This window comes from Cebidichthys violaceus, unplaced genomic scaffold (genome assembly GCF_023349555.1).
Source record: "Cebidichthys violaceus isolate CVI_PGR_0920_01 unplaced genomic scaffold, fCebVio1.0.p SCAF_23, whole genome shotgun sequence".
Lineage (NCBI taxonomy): Eukaryota > Metazoa > Chordata > Actinopteri > Perciformes > Stichaeidae > Cebidichthys > Cebidichthys violaceus.
Window position 1 is genome coordinate 10,505,684 of NW_027176406.1, and position 21,258 is coordinate 10,526,941.

A 21,258-nucleotide genomic window follows, 5' to 3' on the forward strand; every position below is an offset into this window, starting at 1 on the left:
CAACACAGCTAGTCAGAGACAGACACAAACCGATGATATTGACAGGAGTCAAAGGTGAACAGGAGACTCCCTCCCTGATGCAACCCTGTGTGATCTGCTTATGGGAAATGTAACACCATTGTAATGATTGACTGTCATACAGGTTTAACAGGTCTTATACTGTACTTTAGGTAAATTATAATAGGTCTGTGGCCTGATGCTGTTTTCTTTATTATTGCTAACAGGCATTGTTTTTTGGTAGTGCGATATTTCAGTGTCACTGATTTAGATAAAAAACATTAATTGTTTTAGTTGTCAACTTACGTCAAACTATTTTAAACTTGTATGATGTTTGTCAGAACAAACTTCAACAAGGCTAAGAGAGTGATTATCTCACATGTAAAGTACAGGGAAATATATATTTAAATAAATGCAAACTTTTCATGCGCTGATAAGTATTTACCCCAGTACTGAACATCTATTCATGTTTTAATTGTAATCATTACATAAACACTACAGGAATATTACACTGTGATTGCAGCATTGCACTAACATTAAACCTGCTGCTCAATGAGCGCCTGGTCCACCATGTAATTATATGAACGACCCCCTCACTGCTATTGGTCCACTGCTAATATATTCACATTTACTGTAACACTATTGGTGAACAGGAAGTAAAGAAGGCATGTACACACGCTAACCCTCTCCTACCTTATTAATATTGATAAGGTGGTGGCAATTTACTTTTAACTGGCTTGAATGTACACTGACGGCATATAAATAAGCACGTCGTTGTAATGTGTGCATAAGTGAGGCGTAACAGCTGGACGTAACGCTGTCTACCGTCCCTATCTGTAGCCTAGCTAACACACCTTGTGTTTAACGGTAGAGCTTTGCGGTGGACTCTCCAGCGTGTGCGCGTGTTTGGTTTTTTTTGCCGGCCGTCATCACAACAGCTTGACATTTCTCACTTTGCAAGGCTGGCGTAGAAGATGGCATCAATGGCAGCGGCGCACGAGCCAGGTATAATAAGCCCAGGCACCATACCGCTGATGGCTGATGCTTTAGTCCCCGCGAGTATATTCGCTCCGGACCGGGGAGGATGTGGGGACGACGCCGAGGACGACTACTTCGAGGACGGGGACATGATGAACGGCGAGCTCGAGGACCGCGGGGTGGACTTCACCAACAAGGTAGCGCGAGGCCCCGCATTGCTAACTTACATGGCCGAGCTAACGTTAGTAAACGTTAGTTAGCTGCTCCTGAGAATGAATGAATGAATGAAAAACAAAAGATACGCGTTTCTTGCATGTAATAGAGCTTTGTGGTTAACAAACATAAGTTGCATTATAATGTAACCACTGATTAGCCTCAGTAATTACACACGTCTGACTATCTCCGCTCAGGGTTTCGCTTTTGCTGACGTTGAAGTAGCTAGCTGTGGCTAACGCTAGCCCCCAGCTGATGCTTGAACGCTCACGTTATCGTTGCTTATCAGTGGAAACACACTTGTAACGTTACCATATGCTACCACAACATGTCTCCAACTGACAGTATCAGGGGACACTGCTACTGTCTAAAGAAAGGAAAGAAAAGAATGAAAACGTGTTCGACTTTGTTGTGAAACAAACCATAATATTGACATCTTGACATGCAACACAACACAGGCTGATGTAATACAAGGCAACAAGATAATGGTCAGGGTTAGCCTGCAATAATGCCTATATGATCAATACATTTCAAATAATAGACCATTAGGCTGTAGACATATTTTTGAACTATTAAAAGTAGCTATAAATCAGTGACAATGACGTAATAACCTACCATCTATTCTGTTTGTAGCTTTTTAGTGTTTTAATGACTGTTTTTAATGTTTCAATGAATGTTTTTAATTGTTTTTGAATCTCCTTTTCTTTTGCATTATGTTTTGATGCTTTTAATGGTTTTATGTGAAGCACTTTGAATTGCCTTGTTGTTGAAATGTGCTCTACAAATAAACTTGCCTTGCCTTGCCATGCCAAAAAACAATGCCTGTTAGCAATAATAAAGAAAACAGCATGAGGCCACAGACCTATTTTAAGTTTACTTAAAGTACAGTATAAGACCTGTTAAACCTGTATGACAGAAACGACAATCAGGCTTGTGTCGAAGGGTCACATTACACATTACAATGGTGTTACACTACCATCACACAGGGTTGCATCAGGGAGGAGGTCCCTTGTCCACCTTTGGCTCCTGTCAATATGACAGGAGCTGTATTGTATGCTGAACCATGACATTTCTTCAGTAACACCATCAATTTACTTTGAAATGTTTTCGCATATACTGTGCTATTAATAACACTGTCATAACTAGGGTTTTTCAGGGACGCCCCTCTGTACCACTTTTCTTAATAGTGAAATAAGAAAGTCCCAGCATGCATCATTCACATGGGAAGTTGTCTTAATTGTAGACAATCGGCGGGTTAATAAAACGCACACACTTTCACAACAGGAAGGTACATGTGTCCCATTTCATTGAGTTGTCAGCCGTTCATGCCAGTGGTACTGGAAGTTATTTAATTTATGAAGAACTCAATCCTGTAATTTGTGTGTGTATGAAACATGAAACTCACTCTACACCACGGACAATCTTATTTAGTCCACAGCACTGGGTTCACATGTAACCTTGAGGTGTTTCATGGGAAGAGAGACAGCTGTGTGTGTGTGTGTGTGTGTGTGCGTGTGTGTGTGTGTGTGTGTGTGTGTGGAGAGCAGCTTTTCAACTTACCATTCCCTCTAGCTTTAGCCTACTTTCTACTGTGGCTGACATTTTGAGTTTGAGTTGGGGAAAAATGCCCCCAAGTGTTGCTTCCTTTGAAGTCCAGTCACTGTCTCTCATGAAAAAGCAACCACATCTGGTGCTATCTCCAAAAACCCTTTAACAGGTCATGACTGTCACTGATTGTAACTCATGGCATAAAGGACTTGCTTTGATCATAAATTTATCATCGTATCGTCATAACTCCAACAATGGCCTATTTTTTCCCTCTCTTGTTTCCTTCCCACATGCACAAACCCACTAGCTGGCACTTGTTAGCCCAAATGGAGAGCAGTATGACTCGTTACTCCGCCAGCTACGGGACAGAATGGAGGAGGGATGTGGAGAGACCATCTACGTGGTTGGGATGGGCTCAGGTGAGAAAGCACCGACACTTTTCTCCCTATCTTTAATTTTCACTTTACTAAATCCCCCCCCCCCCCCTCTCGTGGTAGACGGTAGTGACTGGGGTCTAGATGAGAAGGACATGGAGGCCTCAGCAGCCACGGTGCGCTCCATGTGTGAGCAGGTGGATGCTGACCTCATTACTCTCCGAGAGCGTAATGAGGCTGCCGGTTTGGTTCGCGACTACCTGATCCGCCGGCGTGTGGGTGAGCTGGACTTCCTGGAGGTCAGGTGGGTGGTCAGAGATTAGACTTAACAAAAGTTTATTATGGTTATAATCGAGTAACACTCGCAGCACCTATTGCTATGATGACACTTCCTCTCCTTCCCCTTCTTTAATGAGACGCGTCACAAAGTAAATGCCTTCCTGCTACAGTTTTTTGGTTGATATTTTGAATACTCCTCTACCCCCTCAGGGTTGCAGTCGTGGGTAACGTGGATGCCGGTAAGAGTACTCTGCTGGGAGTGTTAACGCACGGAGAGCTGGACAATGGCAGGGGCTTTGCCCGCCAAAAGCTCTTCAGACACAAACACGAGATGGAGAGTGGCAGGACCAGCAGTGTGGGCAACGATATCCTGGGGTTTGACCAGGAGGGACAGGTGAGGGCTAGAGAGGCGACAGAGCAGAGAAGCAAGTCATCGATGTCACTGAGCTTAGCGCCACACAGCGAGGTTTTCACATGCGATGTTATTCTGAATAACATATTGACCATAAGAGTAGGAGAAGCAGGCTCATCTTTAGAAGGAGTAAAGATAACAGGAATGTAGAGAATGGCATCCAGGGAACAGAGAAGTGACTGTAAGGTGATCCAAGTGCACCAGCTAATATATCTCATAACAGCACCATAACTGCATCATAAGTCAGAGTTAAGGTACTTTTCTACAGCACTGGGTACCGGTTATTTAGCCTTTATAGTACTTAATACAACCAGGAGAGAGATGGGAAATGAAAAAACATTGCTTACTGTATGAGCACATGAGACAGTAGGAATGATGCGGATACAACTCCGCCCCCTGTCTGTGTGGCCCCAGGTGGTAAACAAACCAGATAGTCATGGAGGAAGTCTGGACTGGACCAAAATCTGTGAGAAGTCCTCCAAGGTTATCACCTTCATAGACCTGGCTGGCCACGAGAAATACCTCAAGACCACCGTGTTTGGGATGACCGGACACCTGCCTGACTTCTGCATGCTCATGGTGAGCGTCTGTGTGTGTGTGTCTGTGTGTGTGTGTGTGTGTGAGAGAATGAGAGCAGTAGGAAATTGGCATCATGCCAATAACTGTCACGAATGGGTGCCATATATTTTAAAAAAACAACTCTTAAATGTCTGTTGCTATTACTATGTAAATATATACACACGCATGAAACATTTCAACCATGTTTTGTCTTCCGTCTCCACAATGTGCAACAAATGTTTCTTTTAATAAGACATAAAAAGAGATTTTTCTTGGCCAGGTGGGCAGCAATGCAGGCATCGTAGGGATGACCAAAGAGCACCTGGGCCTGGCCTTAGCCCTCAATGTGCCTGTGTTTGTAGTGGTGACCAAGATAGACATGTGTCCAGCCAACATCCTGCAAGGTCAGTCCTGCGGAGTTATAACTCTGTTATAAACATGTTTCACTTTTACATTTGAAAACACAATGCAGCAACAGGAGCAGCCGAGGAAGTGTGCCTCAATATGCTGTTTTCTTTCCCCGTCGTGTCTCAAAGTTGCACCACGTCTCGTATTGTGATTCGTAAACGTTTTGGATATGCTTATTATACGGCCATGTGCCATAATTGTTGCGGTCGTGCTTTGCTCGCAACAGAGACATTGAAGCTGCTCCAGAGGTTGCTGAAGTCCCCCGGCTGCAGGAAGATCCCCGTCCTGGTCCAGAACAAGGACGACGTCATCGTCACGGCTTCAAACTTCAGCTCGGAGAGGTACCGAGTCTGTCCCAGCCAGATTCAGAGTAAGCTGTACAGCTACCCTTTGTAACCTGTGTGTTGGTGTGTGTGTGTGTGTGTGTGTGTGTGTGATTTGCCCCCCCCCCCCCCCCCCCACCCCAGGATGTGTCCCATCTTCCAGATCTCCAATGTGTCTGGAGAGAACATGGACATGCTCAAGATGTTTCTCAACCTGCTCTCCTCCAGGACGTCCTACCGTGACGACCAGCCCGCTGAGTTTCAGATAGACGACACCTACTCTGTGCCGGTACTGTCCAGTAAACAACGCTTATCACTAAAAGCATTTTATATGAGTGAGGTGTGTCATGCCACAGGTACAAACCTCACTCATCACCCGCACTATGCTGTCTAAACAACCGGTTGTGTTCTGTTTGTGTCTCAGGGAGTGGGGACAGTCGTATCAGGAACAACTTTACGCGGACTCATACGTCTGAATGATACAATGCTACTCGGACCAGACCCTTTGGGCAGCTTCATCCCCATTGCTGTGAAATCAATCCACCGCAAGAGAATGCCTGTGAAGGAGGTGAGAGGGGGCCAGACCGCCTCATTTGCCCTCAAAAAGGTAGGAAGGGAAAAATCTCCCACAGCAGCATCTAGGGGGGGGATTTGGGACTGCCTTTGTTTGTTTTGTTATGATGAATGAATTAACTGCTCGCTCCATGTACAGTATTAATGTTTTTAGGCATGGTTGTGTATCACCAGCATGGTCACTGTATGGTAATTTCCCTTATCTGTGTAGATCAAGCGTTCGTCCATAAGAAAAGGCATGGTGATGGTTTCCCCAAGGTTGTGCCCGCAGGCTACCTGGGAGTTTGAGGCTGAGATCCTGGTGCTGCATCACCCAACCACGATATCCCCCAGATACCAGGCCATGGGTGGGTAACAATTCTGATGTAGCATTTCAAAATGAAAGCCCTTCAAAATCTCATTCAAGAGACAATTTGTCTAATTTCGGATTTGATTTTAAAGGAAACGGCGCACAGTCACAAACTAATTTCTTGTTAGGTTAATAGCAGGCCACCTCAAGGTGTCACTCAGAGAGAACAAGGCCATGGGTGGGTAACAATGACACGGAAACGTGTGGGGGGGGGGGGGGGGGGGGTTCATATTCGTGTCCACTGTTCCAACAATCAGCAACTCTGGTTTGGTCGAAATAAATCCTTAATTCACAGAGTAAGATGTGAAAAAAATGCCGGCTTTACGCGCCGCTTTCTCCCCGCTCTTGTCCACGACATCTATCTAACGTCTCTGCACTCGTGTTTTGGGAGGCCATGTTCACGGTTGGAAAGTAACACAAGCGAAGAGAACAAGGAAGTGTTTGAGCGGCATCACGCTCCACAGCTACTAAAGCTGAGAGTAGCACTCTGTAGTTCTTCCTCATACCATGTGGGAAGCGGAAGAACAAGGGATTTAGCAACAGAGCTCCAGCCACACCGAGGACATCAGTAACAACTGCAGACGTTTTTCACACTATATTCTCTCTCTCTCTGACAGATAGAGATAAAGAGAAAACATCTGTGAATTTTCCTTTTAGCAATAAGTGCTTGTGGTTATTTTGGTGATTCCTTGTTCCCCTTGCAGTATGCATAGAGTCATTATTCCCTGTTTCTGTTTTTTCCCTCACCCACCACTCAGTCCACTGTGGCAGCATCAGGCAGACGGCCACCATCTTGTCCATGAACAGAGACTGCTTACGGACAGGCGACAAGGCTTCAGTCCACTTCCGCTTCATCAAAACCCCCGAGTACCTGCACTGCGACCAGAGGCTGGTGTTCAGGGAGGGACGCACCAAGGCTGTGGGTACCATCACTAAGGTAACACACAAGGACTTGTGCTGACACTGCGAATATGACTGAGCACGAGGATGGGGGCACTGTAGTAGTTCAGAGATATACATCCCCCCCCCCCCATTACAATGATTTGCCAGTGCCTAAAGCCCTAATTATTAAACTGAATAATGTTCAGGACATTATCTGAAATGCTGATGGCCAATTTCCACAGGGCGAGAGCAGACAGGCTCCATTTACAAAGATCATTCATTACATTTAACTCAGAAATTCCATTTGCACAGACGACCATAACCATCTTATACACCCAAGATATTTTCACTCGGCATTTAAGAGTAGGTTAAAGACCTGAAGAAGAATATTTCCTCGTTTTAAGAGCAAAGAATTGTGGAAAAGAATTTAAATGAAGGCCATGTCTTTGTAATAATTACTAAACCGACTCCCTTGTTACAGTTATTCTTCCCAGATATGGTTTCAGGCTGAGAAATGTGGAATTTTCCTGTTTTAATGAGCATTTTTTTTAAATCACGAGTAGCTGATTCTCTTTTTTTTTTTTTTAATCTTGTTGAGACTCAAATATTGACTCTTATTCTTTTCAGCTGTTGCAATCCACCAATAACTTACCATCCAATTCCAAACCTCCACAAATCAAAATGCAGTCTACAAAGAAGGCGCCGCCGCGAAAAGAGGACGGCACCACGGCAGCCGCCGACGAGGCAGCAACGATAGCACAGTCAGCAGGCCCAAACGCAACACAGCCGGTGAGACACAAGAGTGCGGTCGTATTCCTTGTTCCTTTGGATTCCCTGTGTACTTTCCCTAACATTGCTGCTCTTTTCTAACTCGTTAACTGCTCTGTGTCCTCCTCCCTTTTGTCTCTCAATATCTTTTCCACCACTCAACACATCCTGCTTTGATTTCGTCTTCTTTCATCCTAAACTTTAACTGTCACGCCACATTACTCCTTCACTCCCCCCCCCCCCCCCCCCCCCGCCCCTCCTTTGCTTGCGTGGCTGGCTTCCTAAGGGAGAGGGAGATGAAGAGCCTCAGATAAAAGAGGGCAACAAAGAGAACAAGGTAAAATGAGTCGATTCAAAGGAACAAGAAAAGTGGAGGAGCTGAAAAGGGGAGATAGTCGAGTTCATAGCTTGGTACATTTGGAGTGAATAATGTTTTCTGGTCTTGAAGGCGCCTCGTCAAGTGTTCTTGTTATCTCTCCCTCGCAGCCAAAGTCTGGAGGAGGCGGCAGGAGACGGGGCGGCCAGAGGCACAAAGGAAAAGGCCAGAACAGCAGCAGCAGCAACTCCACGGCGGCTCCCTCCTCAGGAACAGGAGGTTCCTAAACTGCCCTCTTCTGAAGCTCCCTCTCTGCCATCGCTCCACCAAGTGTCTTCATTCCACGAATCATGAAGGACAGAGATGTTTGGAGCAAGACACTCCTTAGTCTTATCGCTCCTTGCCTTTTCACACCGGGTCCTACATTATTTATTTAAAAGGGAACACAAAGGTGTGCGTCCCAAACCAAAAAAAACCCCTAACCTTTTAATGCATTTTAACGTCAGCTGCCTTTTACTCTTGTGAATGGTTTGGGTGATGGAAAGCAGTGTGGTTTGAGGTTAGCCTCACTTAGGATGATGATTTATTTAATTTTACGCATATTTAATGTGTCTATGAAATCTACGATTCATTCCTCCAGCTCAACGTGAGCGGAAGGGAAGAAGGCTAAACCGAAAAACAAAGATCCAGTACCGATATGAGCAGCTATATGTGAACCCCCCCTCCCCCATGCATTCCCTGTGTATTTGCAGCAAAAAACAATTCATGTACTATTTATACTGCATAATTATGTAAATTAGATGTTAGGTGTGCTCCGATTGGACGATTCCATTGTACAAAATGTATGCAAATAAATGAATGTAGCAGAAGGCACACGGTGATTTTGAATTCTAGATATATGGAAAATATAAGCGGTTGCATTTTATAATCGTCACTTATTTATTTGGCATACATGCAGAACGTTTCACTCAGTAAGATGGTTCTCAGATTTCTCTCTCGCACTCTTTAGATTCAGTATCCGTCATGCTTCCACCGTCAGTCAGCCACGTTACAGACGTATACAGTTAGTGTTGTTACAGATACAGCACATTATCCTCATGATTATAAGACATGCAGTACTTGCAGTGCTACTTGTAACTCTAGTACCCCATGCGTTACGGCCTGTTGCTGTTAACATGTTGTGACATTTTAAACACACGTTGCCGCTACGAAGCTGACCATCAATAAACAGGTTATGCTGAACTTTAACTTTGATTCTTTTTTTCCATGTGCATTTCCTCTTAATGCTCTGTATTTTATTTAAGAATGAAAACATATTTTAACTTAAATAATTTAACACAACAGATGGGTTTTCATTATGTTTACAGTGTTCTTTTTCTCCAATATACTGCGACTCATTTAAGCTACATTTCCATACTATGTTAGATGGAAAGTAGACAGAATATTGTGTATTTGGACTTTACATTTTTGATAATCATGTGATTTACAAAGGCTACATGTAAAACCATGTTGTGTTTTCTGCACATGGGGAAGTTACAGTTAACAATGAAGTCCAAAGAGTTTCTCAACTGAAATAGAAAGAACCATTTCAACACCTGAAAGATCCAATTAGCTTGGCAGGAATATGACAAACACAACGAAATGTTTGTCATCAGCAAAAGTACCCAAAAACTAGAAAAGAAAAGTATTTCTATTTTGTGATGCACAGAGCATCAGCGTATCAACCTTCTCAAGTCCTCACTTACAGTCCCCCCGTTATCAAGAACGGTCAACATTTTGACTAAATAAACACTTCCTGTTTTCTGATGAAGTGCAGCTTTGAGTCACAACTGAAGGTCAGTTTGGAGATCAGTGTTTCGAGTAAGAACGATAAAAGTTAAAATTCTAAATTAAGTTGCTTTAACCTGCAAGGGCACATTTAGTCACACGCAAAATAGTTTCACTTTAGATACAAAAACATTACAAATTATATGCAACATTTATTTACTATAGATTGAAACACAGAGTATTGATCTGCTTCATTTACATGATGTCATATAAGTGCAGACTGTTCAGGTAACACACACACACACACACACACACACACACACACACACACACACACACACACACACAAAAAGGCTTTACTCGGCATGTGCAACAATAGTATTTAATGAAACATTTATGGAGTTAATGATATTGAGGTAAGTAGCATTCCTCTCAAAAAAAATAATTTGTAACTTTACAGCTCCATGTTTAGGAATGTTCCGTTTTGGTCTTATTATGTGGGACTTTACAGGGCCAGGTGGTCTTTAGGACCAGTGTTTTTACAGACTCACTCCTGCAGAGAACCCTCAGAGCAGTGAGTACTGAAGAAATACTTCCTGTTAGGACACAGCGAGTGCTCTGGTCCTGTGGGTACAGACTATTCTGTACTAGAGTGTTCTACTAGTATATATATAGTTTGCACCATGTAGTGCAAACTCCTACACTGGGTCTGAATTAAAATGAAGTATGCATTTTAATGCACACGTGCTTCAGCACATACAAACTGGTCGGCCTTTGTCCGATGCTGGAAGGCGACAGAGTCTGAGAGTGTCTGTGGCAGACAGTGGTGTCCGATTTATAGTTGACAATCTGTGAAAAAAAGACGGGTAAGGAGACATCGACTAGACACAGACACGCAGGACACCGTGCGATTCAGCCATATTCTGCAGCGTGTCTAGCCATCGATGTCCCAGCTGAAGAGATGGTGTTTCACCAACATATCCTGCACCCCCTCCTTCAGCGGCCTCTGCTCCTTCTCCTGGAAAACAAAAAAGGAAAGGTGGAGAGATTTTACCTAAAGATAAAAATCAGCACTACAGCAGAGATGATTTTAAAAAAAATGTACCGTGTTTTTGACCGCTGATGAAAACTCACTTTTTCAAAAGATCAAATATAAATAAGCTACAGGAGTTTGAGTTAAGAAGAGAAATAGTGTCTCAGTCTTAAATCAGCGGATAAGTAAAGTAGTAACTAAAGACTATAAATAAAGCATCCACGTCTCATACGTCACACGTTACCTAGAGGTCCCAACTAAAGAGGTGGTGCTCAACCAGCACATCCATAACTTCGGCTTTCAGAATAGCGGATTTCTGAAACAGCATACAGTCAAAGTTGTTCTCCCCTGAATACTGTCGTCTGAATAGTGAGACTTGCCTACTGCTGCTCTAGAGGAGGATTATCTCCTTCTCTCACCTCTTTCTTGTCAGGCAGCTCACAATCTTGGGAGAGGCTGAAGGCAAACTTTGATAGCACCCTGAGGAGACAACAGCAGCAGAACGGTCATTATTTGTGTTATTATGCATCCATATTCACATACAAATTCATTTTTGTTGTTCAAGCCTTTTTTAGACATTCAATGCTATTTTATCTACTGGTGTGTGTGTGTGTGTGTGTGTGTGTGTGTGTGTGTGTGTGTGTGTGTGTGGGGTGGAAATGTGGAAGTACGGTGAATTTTGCAAACCAACTTCAGGAATTCTGTACAGAGTCATTGACAGCTTATCACATTTAGCCATTCCTGGTTTGTTTGCTCAAACTTTCCACTTTTCCAGGCATCCAGCTCTAGCTGAGACTTTCATGTTCTCTGAAACGGAGACCGAAAGAATCAAAACCGGGCCGTAGTGTTTCTTACCTGAGCTCACACTTGATCTGAACCCATCCAGGACTGCGAAGGAATGACCATGGATGATACCATTTCTCTACAGCAGCCATGCTGGAGCACAACACCTCCAACCATAGGTGCAGCACCTGCTCACTGGGGGGGGGGGGGGGTAGACACACATTAAAACCTAAAACTGTGCTCTCTGTAAACATGACTTTGATTCTGTGTCTGTGCGTGTGTGTGTGTGTGTGTCAGTCAGTCAGTCAGTCAGTCATGAGAACTCACTTAAGGCCGACGCAGGCGAGAGACCTAAACTTGACATCCATCTGAGCGTGTGCGGTGTCATGGCTCATGTTGACTGACTGCACCGCCTGGGAAGAGACAGATGCACTTCCTACTTTACATTCAACTGGGACAAACTTCCATGTCCATAAAATAAATGAATAGATTTCACTTTAACCCTCACACTGCAGTTAACATAGCTGAATAAAACAAACATGTAGTGTGCTTGTTTTTTTTTTTTACTAATAAGAGTAAATTCTTACTTACTCTGTATAGCAGCTCCTCTGGTGTTAGTACTTTCCCATCTTCATCTAACCTGGTAAAGACCGAGAGAGAAAAAGCTGAAAGTGGACTCCACAGTTCTTACGGACAGTAAACATCTCATTTGTTTTTATATGCAATTTAAAGTGCATCCAGGAGCTCATGTTGATAGGCATGGATGATCCAGTCCTCAAGAACACTGACAGCCATGTTAAATGTTCATTAGACTACAGGTTGACAGTTTTACCTGTAGGTTTTACACAGCACTAGTCTGGAGTAGACTGAGTTAAAGTCCCTCTCTACCTCTCTACTGGCCGCCTGACAGAAAACAAGAAGACACATGATGATTTAGTCCTCCGGTGAAGTTGATACAACTCTGCAACATGGAGCCATTTAAGAAAAATCCCTCCTACCTCTTCTATGAATAACCAAGGATGACACGGGCCTCCCAGTATGGATGGCTTCTTGAGGCCGTGCTGAAAAATGGCCTTCAGGGCCGGACACAGTGTTCCTCTGGCCAGGTCTGTCACAGCCTCTGTCACCGAGTCATCACCTGCTAGTGAGTACTGGAGACACAAAGCAAAGATCACAGTCTAGGACACTAATAATAAGGAAACCGGATGCAAGTAAACACATCAAAGGACTGTCGACTCATAGAAACACTCATGTTTTATCAAGCTGATAATTAACTGCTTCCATACCTCTTTGCTTCTCTCATCTAGGATCTCCACAAATTTAGCTGGGAACCAACCTGTTAAAAAGAAGATCTTTGTCAAATGAGCTTCAAAACAGATTAAAGAGAAATCAGTAATGGCAGCACTGGGTGTTGTTGATACAGAGGAAGAAGCACACACCTCTGAGGCCATTGAGCTCTCCAACCCAACAGTGTTCATCTTTCTGTGAGATGATCTGAAAGAGAGAAACAGCTGTATAAGACTCAGAGGTGAGCGGGGAGGTGCGAGTGATGCAATTCATGACTCACAGTGATGATGTCATTCTTCCTGAAGCCGAGCTCATCGTCATCGTGACGCTCAAAGTCCAGCAGAGCCTTTCCCCGTCTCCGCCGGTTGCGAGACACCACAAGAAAGTTTTCGTGATCTCGCTGGTGGCTCTCCATGGAGTAGTCAGGAGTCAGCTCCTGGAGAGACAACACGGGAGACGTCAGGGCAAAACTGAGGCAAAGTGGATGGTCTGAACTACTCTCTTTGAGCTTCAGCGGGTGAACTCACGGTGCTGGAGTGACAAGGGTCCAGACAGTGGAAGTGCTCTGCAGTGCGGGTTATGGCCTCTCGCAAGGCTGCTACTAACTCTGTCTGCTTAATGTTCTTGGATTTTAGGGCCTCTGCCTCATCCTCCCCAAACAGCAGAGAGCTCAGGGTGGACTTCCTGCGCAGGGACTGTCTCCTCACCACCTGAACACATACAAACACAGGGGAAATGAAATTATTATTATTATTTTTTTTAAATAATTGATATTTCAGCACACTAAGACTACAACAACTGACCTTGTTGAGATTGGTGTTGAGTGTCGTGTTGTTTCCGTTGCTGAGCTGTGCCTGTTCATTTAGGATGTAGGCTAGGTGCTTGTGCCGGTGGGCTTCCAGTGTTTCCTGGGACAGAGTCCCTGCTAGCCTCATAGCCTCCCCGAGAACTGCTGGACCATCTCTCAGCTGGCTTGGCAAGTCCGAGAGAGTATTAAAAATCGATGCCGAGTTCTCAGAGGACACAAGCTCCTCCTCCTGGAGATGAGGGAGTCAATAGGAACAGTTTTTTTTGTCAATGAAGAAGGAGCTGGTGAATGCTTGATGGTTTCTAGCTACATTAGTGTGTCTGTTGGTGACATGTCTCAGGGGATAAAGCTTGTCTAGTAATCAAAGGTTCCTGTACCTGATGAGCAAGTGTATGAATGTGTCTGTGTGAATGTTGGCATGTGTTGTAAAGCAAAGATTGAAAATTGCACACAATAAAATAACTCTAAAGCAGTAAGCAAAAAAAAAAAAAAGAACTGTCAGGGGGTCAGAGCTCACAAAAAAGGTGGTGTAGTGCAAATACCTTGATTTTGAGCATGCCCAGTGTGACCTGGAAGAGCACCAGTGAGCCCTGGTAAAAGAGCAGGTCCCAGATCCTGAGGAGCAGACGGATGTCCACCACGCTGGCAAATGATGTCAGGAACCAATGCAGTGTGATCAGCGACAACTCTGTATAAAGGAGGAGGAGGAGGAGGTTACATATTGTATACGATATACAGTTTACAGCAGATAGCTGAAAGGTTGTTGGGTAATCCATTGTTCTTTGAATGCCCATGCTGCCCCTCTGAACCCACGCACCACCTTCCATAACATCCATCCTTACCTATGTCATGCTCCTGCAGGAGCCGGTCGAGGGCCGGCAGGTACTGAACAATGAGCTGACGGAGGACCCTTTGGTCCGTTTGGACGCCCAGCAGAGTGGAGGAGAAGTAGGACGGAGGAAGGAGGTCTTCGATAAGAGCACACATCATCCAAAGCACATCCTCCTCCTCGAGGAAGAGCAGCAGACAGGAAACCACCTGAAGAGATCGAGACAGAGGGGTGATGCATGTACTGTAAATGTGATGAGAGCATTTATATGAATGCTGAGTGTGCTGGCTGGTGTAATGCAGTCGTTTGTGGTGACAACAGGTTCTGTATAGACATGTTCTCACCATGCCGGTGCCCTGGCAGTACCCAATGTCTGGGTAGAGCCAGGCCAGACCTCTCAGTACCCGTCTCAGCCTCGGCACTCCAACACTCGTCATGCTACAGAAACACGCGTTGGTGGGCATAGTCCGCAACAGGTCCTTCTCTATCTGAAGGACAGAGGTCAACGAGGAACAATCGCATCATGATTCTCAAGAAGTGCAATAAGATTGTTTTGGTTACGTGAACAGAAGCTGAGGATGTTACCTGTTTAGCTGAGCTGGTGTCATCATTAGAACTGTTCTTGATGAGTTCTCTGTAAGAGATCTCAGAGGTCCTCTTCTTCTGCAGAGCTCCAGCCAGACGCATCCATAGCTAACACACAGAATAGCTTTAATGCAGTGTTTCAATACTTAAAGGGCAACTGCAGCATTCTACTGACAATAAGATTCATTTTTATGAATTCACTTTTGACTATTGTGGCCAGTGTTTCAGCCCAATGTGTACCACGTCTAATCAATAAGTTAAACAGCTCTCCCATGCTGAGCACGTCTGTTTACCTGTGGCCTCATGCTGTGTGGTATGCCACCTAGCACCAGGGTGCGCAGACGCTCAGAGCGGGAGAGGACCGGCTCAATGAGCTCCCAGGTCAGGTCGCCCACCGTGTGGTTGTGGGTGAACTCCAGGTGGGCTTGCCAGCGCAACCGCTGCTGGGGGTCTTCACGCTGGGGTGAGCCTTCAGTGCCCAGCCAGGACCTGGGCTTCCCTTCATCTGAGTGAGAAGAGAGGAACACATCAGGATTAGTAGTGTTCGGGTTTACTTGTAAATCAAAATGGTAATAAAAGTAAAGCCCATTCCACCTCTTGAATTGAGGTATGGGGAAATGATTTCAAGTACAATGTTATGTAACCAATTATGATAAAGACATGGAAGGAAAGGAGGTGAGTGAGGGGAAAGATCTGGATAAGAGACAAGTGGCTAAATAACAAAGACAAAAATAGAACTAGGTGGAGACATACACTGTCCACTGAGCAGTTGACAGTTTGTTTGTTGTATTTCCATGTTATATTAATAACCTTTTATGTAGACAAATAATTAAAAAAATTAATACATCCACATCAACTTTCAGAAACGTGCTGATTAAAAGTATTACTTTTCCTAAAAAAAATAAATAAAAAAAAATAAAAAAATAATATGACTCTGAATTAATCATTTAAAAAGATGTTGACAAAAATAAATATTGTGTTTATCTCTGTGGAAGATATCTGACGTTTGGTTGAACAATGCTCGTAAGCCAATGGTATAATGATGTGGGTATATCCTGTGGGATCTCTGTCGTCAGAGATTAAGCTGACAGTTAGTTTGAAAAAGAAGGGATAAATGGCTGAGTTTGACGGTAGGCGGCCATCTTCCCTCCAGTAACGTCACCAGTGACAAAAGGAGGCAGCCTCTGCATGCTCGGCCTCACTGACTCTGCTGTCTGACAGCTCTCCATCAGGCTGCAGCAGACCTGGACATTCTGTCGTCTAATTGAGGTTAGCACATATTAGATAGCTTAATCGTCCGAACAACAATAACCCATTAAATTGCAATTTGGCAAATTGAAACAAAAACTACCAACTACTTCTTGTGAAGGGAATGCAATAGAACGGGGAAGGGAGACAGCAACATCTAATTACTGAATGTTATTAATAATAGCACCTTTAACTATTGAGCAAAAACAACAACCAACATTAAATATACCAACATTCAGATGAATGCAGAAAATAGTGCTGCCAGACAAAATTGCAGAATCCAAGCACAGAAAACAGCTTCCCCAAACAGACCTTGTACAAAAACATACCTAGCGTTTAAAGTGTTACAAACCCCCCCCCCCCCCCCAGAGGCGAGACATAAAAAGCTGCAGTCATAACTCTGAGATCACATGCACTTCATTTGTGTAATGTACTGTAGCCACTGTGACCAAATATGGAAATTTCCATTTGTGTTTCTTGACTGGGATTCAGGAACTTCATTACAGAGGAAGAGTGAGGGCAGAAGAAATAGGCCCCGATGTGTGAATGCGAGTCAACACATTACCTTCAGTGTCTACTTTGAAGCCAAACTCATCATATTGAGGTTCAGGCTGTTCTGAGGGCTCTTTCTGCAAGAGGAGACAAATAACATGCATAGCATTAGTAGAGGAAATGGTAAAGGTGACTGTTGAATGACTATTTTTGCACATGAAGTCACATCCTCACTTGATGGTACTTGGCCAAAATGTCCTGGGGCCACATGCTTGGGGTGAGAGCAGAGAAGGGGCCGCCAGGGGCCGGTGTGTAGGTTCCTAAAACAGAGACAGAGCACAACTAATTACACAGAACATATGACACACACACACACACACACACACACACACACACACACACACACACACACACACACACACACACACACACTTTACAATACTAAAGCCGGTTGAAAACACAAATGAGATTTCAAAATAAATCCAAAGTAGAAAGACATTCATTATTGTGATAGAATTTAATGCATTTTATCAAATATAAACAATTCATGTAATTTCAGCAATCCCAGGTCAGTGTGTATTTGAGAAAACCCCTCTTCAAAATAAAAGCCTTTTGCACCAAATTCATTCAAATCTTTACCTGACATGTTGTTGTAAGTACAGTGAACGGCTTCTATAGACAAATATTAGTCACTTTTGGAGAAAGGAGGTCAGCAGACAGCACCCACTCTGTAAAAAGGACAAAGAGAAGAAGTAGTTGGTGGCAAGCGCAAACTAATCATCATGTTAGTCAGCAGCATGAATAAGGTTGACTTAAATGTTGCAGTGACAACCCACCCACGGCAGAACAAAAGACACTTATTTATAGGCAATATCTGACATCATATAAATGAAGTCCATCATCTTCTTCCTCATCTACTTCTGTTATTGATTTTAAGTTATTACCTTCTGAAATCCGACCTCTTTGCCGTAAACAAAAGAAACTTTACAGTAAGTCCAACTATTCTGTCCCAAAGTAATGTTCCTTCTTCAAGCATTACTAAAGGAAGAGATTCAGAGGCTCTACGCAAACAAGTGAGAGAGAACAAGAGGGATATTCTGGTCTCCCTTCTCTTACCATATGACTGCTGTATTGACCAGAGGCTAATTACCTAACTTAACTGTGTGTGTTCATGCTCCATTTGTAAAAGTCCGGGAGCAAAATGAACAAACATTCTGTGAGAATGCTCAGAGAGAGCCGTCTCAACAACATTTAGTGAAGCTTTTTTCTTCATATGAAGTATCCTGAGAGGGGACACCAATTGGAGTACTGACACACACACACACACACACACACACACACACACACACACACACACACACACACACACACACACACACACACACACACACACACACACACACACACACACACACACACACACACACACACACACACAGCCAAAATGATTCATTCCAGCAGCAGGCTCGCAGCATCTGAACAGGGATTTAGGACTTAAGAGAGATGAGAAATCAATTTGGGGTTTGGAGGAGGGCCAAGCACTTTCAGGCTCGCTCTGTGTGTGTGTGCTAGCTCAGGGGAGTACTGGGATTTTGGAGCGACTCCCTTACAAGAACACAAACAGTTCAATCATCTGCCAAGAAAACCAACATGACTGAGACCCCCCCCTGCAAACTGTTTATATTGACAATCTCACTGCAAAATTCTGCTGCAGACTGAAGCAAAAGTTATATCTGAAACATTAGTTTTATAAAGAATAAGTAAATCAACATCAATATCATAAGCAATTGTTTTAAAAAGGTTAATTCATTCATTCTTCCAATAAAAATGCCAAACAGATGATGGTTCCAGCCGGTCAAATCTACGAATGTTCTGCTGTTCTTTTCTGATGTGAAGTTTTTTGTAGTTATTGTATCAACAAAGCAATCAATCAATTAAAAAAAAACAACATAATTTTGAATCCTTATTGTCAGAGTTGTACTATGATTTGATCGTTAATGCAAAGAACAATGGCAAATCTTACAATTGTATACAACTAGGTTGTTTACAATCTAATGGCAAGGAGCTGGTGGTGGGAATCAGTTGTTACTGTGGTTGAAGTTACCTCTGGAGTAAACAGAATCCTCCATCAATAACTTTATATTATGTCAAGAATCGAGGGCAACACTGGACTACCACAGATACATCATATTGGGTATGTTTAGGCAGATTTAGTCCTTTATAAGGAATTTGAGGGTTCTTCAGCAAAAATGTTTATGTAAAATAAAATATAAGCCGATGCATTTGATCAACACTATGGAATTCAAATATGAGTATTGACCTCAAAAGTCCAGTAGCAGTTGGTCTCTTGTCAAAAAGACAAGAAAAAAATAAAAAATAAAAATAAAATAAAATAAATAAATCATACAACACTCCCCACAATGGCCAGATTCAACCAGAGGTACATTACATTACAGTCATTTAGCAGACGCTTTTATCCAAAGCGACTTACAATAAGTGCATTCAACATTGGTAATCAAAAGAACTACTTGTCACCAGAAGTCATAAGTACATTTCCTTTTCCAAACAAGCATCTAAGAGCATGAAGCAGAGCATAACTCAGAGCCAAAGTACAGTGCAGAAACAAGAAAAACAGTTAGTGCTATAAGTAATACGAATACAATAAGTGCAACAAGCTAGTATGAATACAATAAGTGCTAAGTGGAAGGCTCAGGGTAGCACTTCCTACTGAAGAGACCGCAACCACAACATACACAGCAAAATCTGACCCGTTACAAACGTATATGATTCCACAGTATATGTATCGTCCAACCCATAACAGATTATATGAAACTCCCAGAAACAACAAGAAGAAACCCAATAGCTCTGAGGTGCGGCTGAGATCACCTGTGTTTGCACACAGTGGTCAACACCCTGTTGCAAATAAAGCAACATCCTGCTGTACTCGAGAGAGTGTGTGTGTGTGTGTGTGTGTGTGTGTGTGTGTGTGTGTGTGTGTGTGTGTGTGTGTGTGTGTGTGTGTGTGTGTGTGTGAGAAGTAAAAACTTCCTTCCTTTTAAAAGCAGTGGAGTTCTTATTTTTACCCTGATAACGGAGTTTGTGTTGCCCAGTTGGCCTGCCCTCCAGACAGCTCCCTCCCTCCCACATCCTAACACCTCAGTCAGTTGTTCTTCCCAGTAACTACAACAATGGTGACTCATGTTGCCCGCTCGCGAGTACGCCCACCCTGAACAGCCATGTATGTCGGACAATTACAGGCTCGTGCCCTGCCAAGGCAGCTTTGGCTGAATAATGATAGACAGTCCTGTGTACTGTTTGGCAGACTGTGTGTGTCTTTCCGTATGTCTCCCTTTAACACAAACGCACACACACACACACACACACACACGGTTTAATGTAAACTGAAATATCTGATAAACCAGTCAGTTGACCAAGAAGCTATGTTGAAAAAGCTAAAGATGTGCACGGTTGTTCCTTAGACACGCACACGATTAAGTCAAACTTGAGCTGATATGAAAAGTATTCTGCTTACTTTGTGAGCTATGCAATATCACCATCACTGTGGACATTTTGTTAATGTTCAATATGAAGTAAACGTCAGCTGAATTAACGTTACGTCAAACCCCCTGCTGACGTCAAATGCAGGCAAAAGACGACAAAATGAATTGTAGTTTAAAATTCAATGGCAACACTATTGGACCGACTTCACACATTCTACTGACGATTGCAAAAAAACCTAAAGCATGCCTACAAATTGTTAAAACTCCTAACGTCCGTCTCAGAGACCAATGCAAATGTAACGTTATTAACACATAACTGTCAGCTGTTAGCCAAACATGCTACCTTTCGCTTAGCTAACGTCAGGTTAACAGTTAACGTCACATACAGTGATGACCATTACCCTGCTAGCATAACTTACCGTGACATTATTCTTGTGAAAGCACAAGGATTTGTTTTGTGGCGACCGTGTCTTCTGTCGTTGAATAAGGGGTGAAACGCCATATGCTATGCCATCATTCGTCTCGTATTTGTAATTTCGCTACGTAGTGCACCTGCTAGCGGCGCGTATCTCCGTCGTATCCTTGCACCCTTTAAGGTTTTCCCTTTCCATCCTGAGAAGTAGTTCCCGATCCCGGAACTACACTTCTCACAGAACATATCCTTCCGCAGAGATGACGTAGACACACGACGTTTTTTTGTTTTTTGTTTGTAGCGCCATTCATTAGTTTCCTCATTCATTCCAGTGCAAAAATGAACCAGTCACGATTCCCTAGCAGCCTACCAATATTACTGTGAGATGCAATAACCATGGAACAGTTATTGCTCACAAAGCACCTGCATGGACCCCCCCCATGCCGATTGTTTGTGTATTTGTTATTTTTATTTTTTATTTTTACACCTTTTGAATCATGCTTTCTTTAAGAGGATGTGTCCCTGATCAACTGACA

General features: G+C 43.4%; 2 protein-coding genes across 4 annotated transcripts; one reads left to right on the forward strand and one right to left on the reverse strand.

Annotated features, from left to right (window-relative positions):
* The first annotated feature begins 758 nt into the window (after positions 1-758).
* Positions 759-9,226, forward strand: gtpbp1 (GTP binding protein 1). 2 transcript variants are annotated; one of them, XM_068719004.1, is made up of 14 exons: positions 759-1,172; positions 3,044-3,155; positions 3,234-3,414; positions 3,600-3,783; positions 4,216-4,380; positions 4,640-4,763; positions 4,994-5,108; positions 5,235-5,379; positions 5,515-5,697; positions 5,875-6,010; positions 6,771-6,949; positions 7,522-7,683; positions 7,949-7,999; positions 8,149-9,226. In XM_068719004.1, exons 1-14 carry the CDS (start codon positions 972-974, stop codon positions 8,263-8,265), a joined length of 2,055 nt encoding a protein of 684 aa, XP_068575105.1. In that variant the 5' UTR covers positions 759-971; the 3' UTR covers positions 8,266-9,226. The 2 variants fall into 2 exon arrangements, with proteins under 2 accessions (XP_068575105.1, XP_068575106.1); XM_068719005.1 differs by lacking the exon at positions 7,949-7,999.
* On the reverse strand, positions 8,894-20,913 carry sgsm3 (small G protein signaling modulator 3). 2 transcript variants are annotated; one of them, XM_068719003.1, is made up of 22 exons: positions 20,730-20,913; positions 17,450-17,538; positions 17,045-17,130; positions 16,884-16,947; positions 15,364-15,575; positions 15,071-15,178; positions 14,830-14,973; positions 14,499-14,694; positions 14,199-14,344; positions 13,652-13,885; positions 13,376-13,558; positions 13,129-13,284; positions 13,001-13,055; positions 12,848-12,897; positions 12,560-12,712; positions 12,394-12,464; positions 12,153-12,201; positions 11,889-11,974; positions 11,634-11,756; positions 11,198-11,258; positions 11,023-11,094; positions 10,675-10,763 (listed from the first exon to the last, which is right to left on the reverse strand). In XM_068719003.1, the coding sequence occupies exons 2-21, from the start codon at positions 17,454-17,456 to the stop codon at positions 11,023-11,025; spliced, it is 2,256 nt and encodes a 751-aa protein (XP_068575104.1). In that variant the 5' UTR covers positions 17,457-17,538; positions 20,730-20,913; the 3' UTR covers positions 10,675-10,763. The 2 variants fall into 2 exon arrangements, with proteins under 2 accessions (XP_068575102.1, XP_068575104.1); XM_068719001.1 differs by lacking the exon at positions 11,023-11,094 and having other exon boundaries at positions 8,894-10,763.
* Positions 20,914-21,258: the final 345 nt, after the last annotated feature.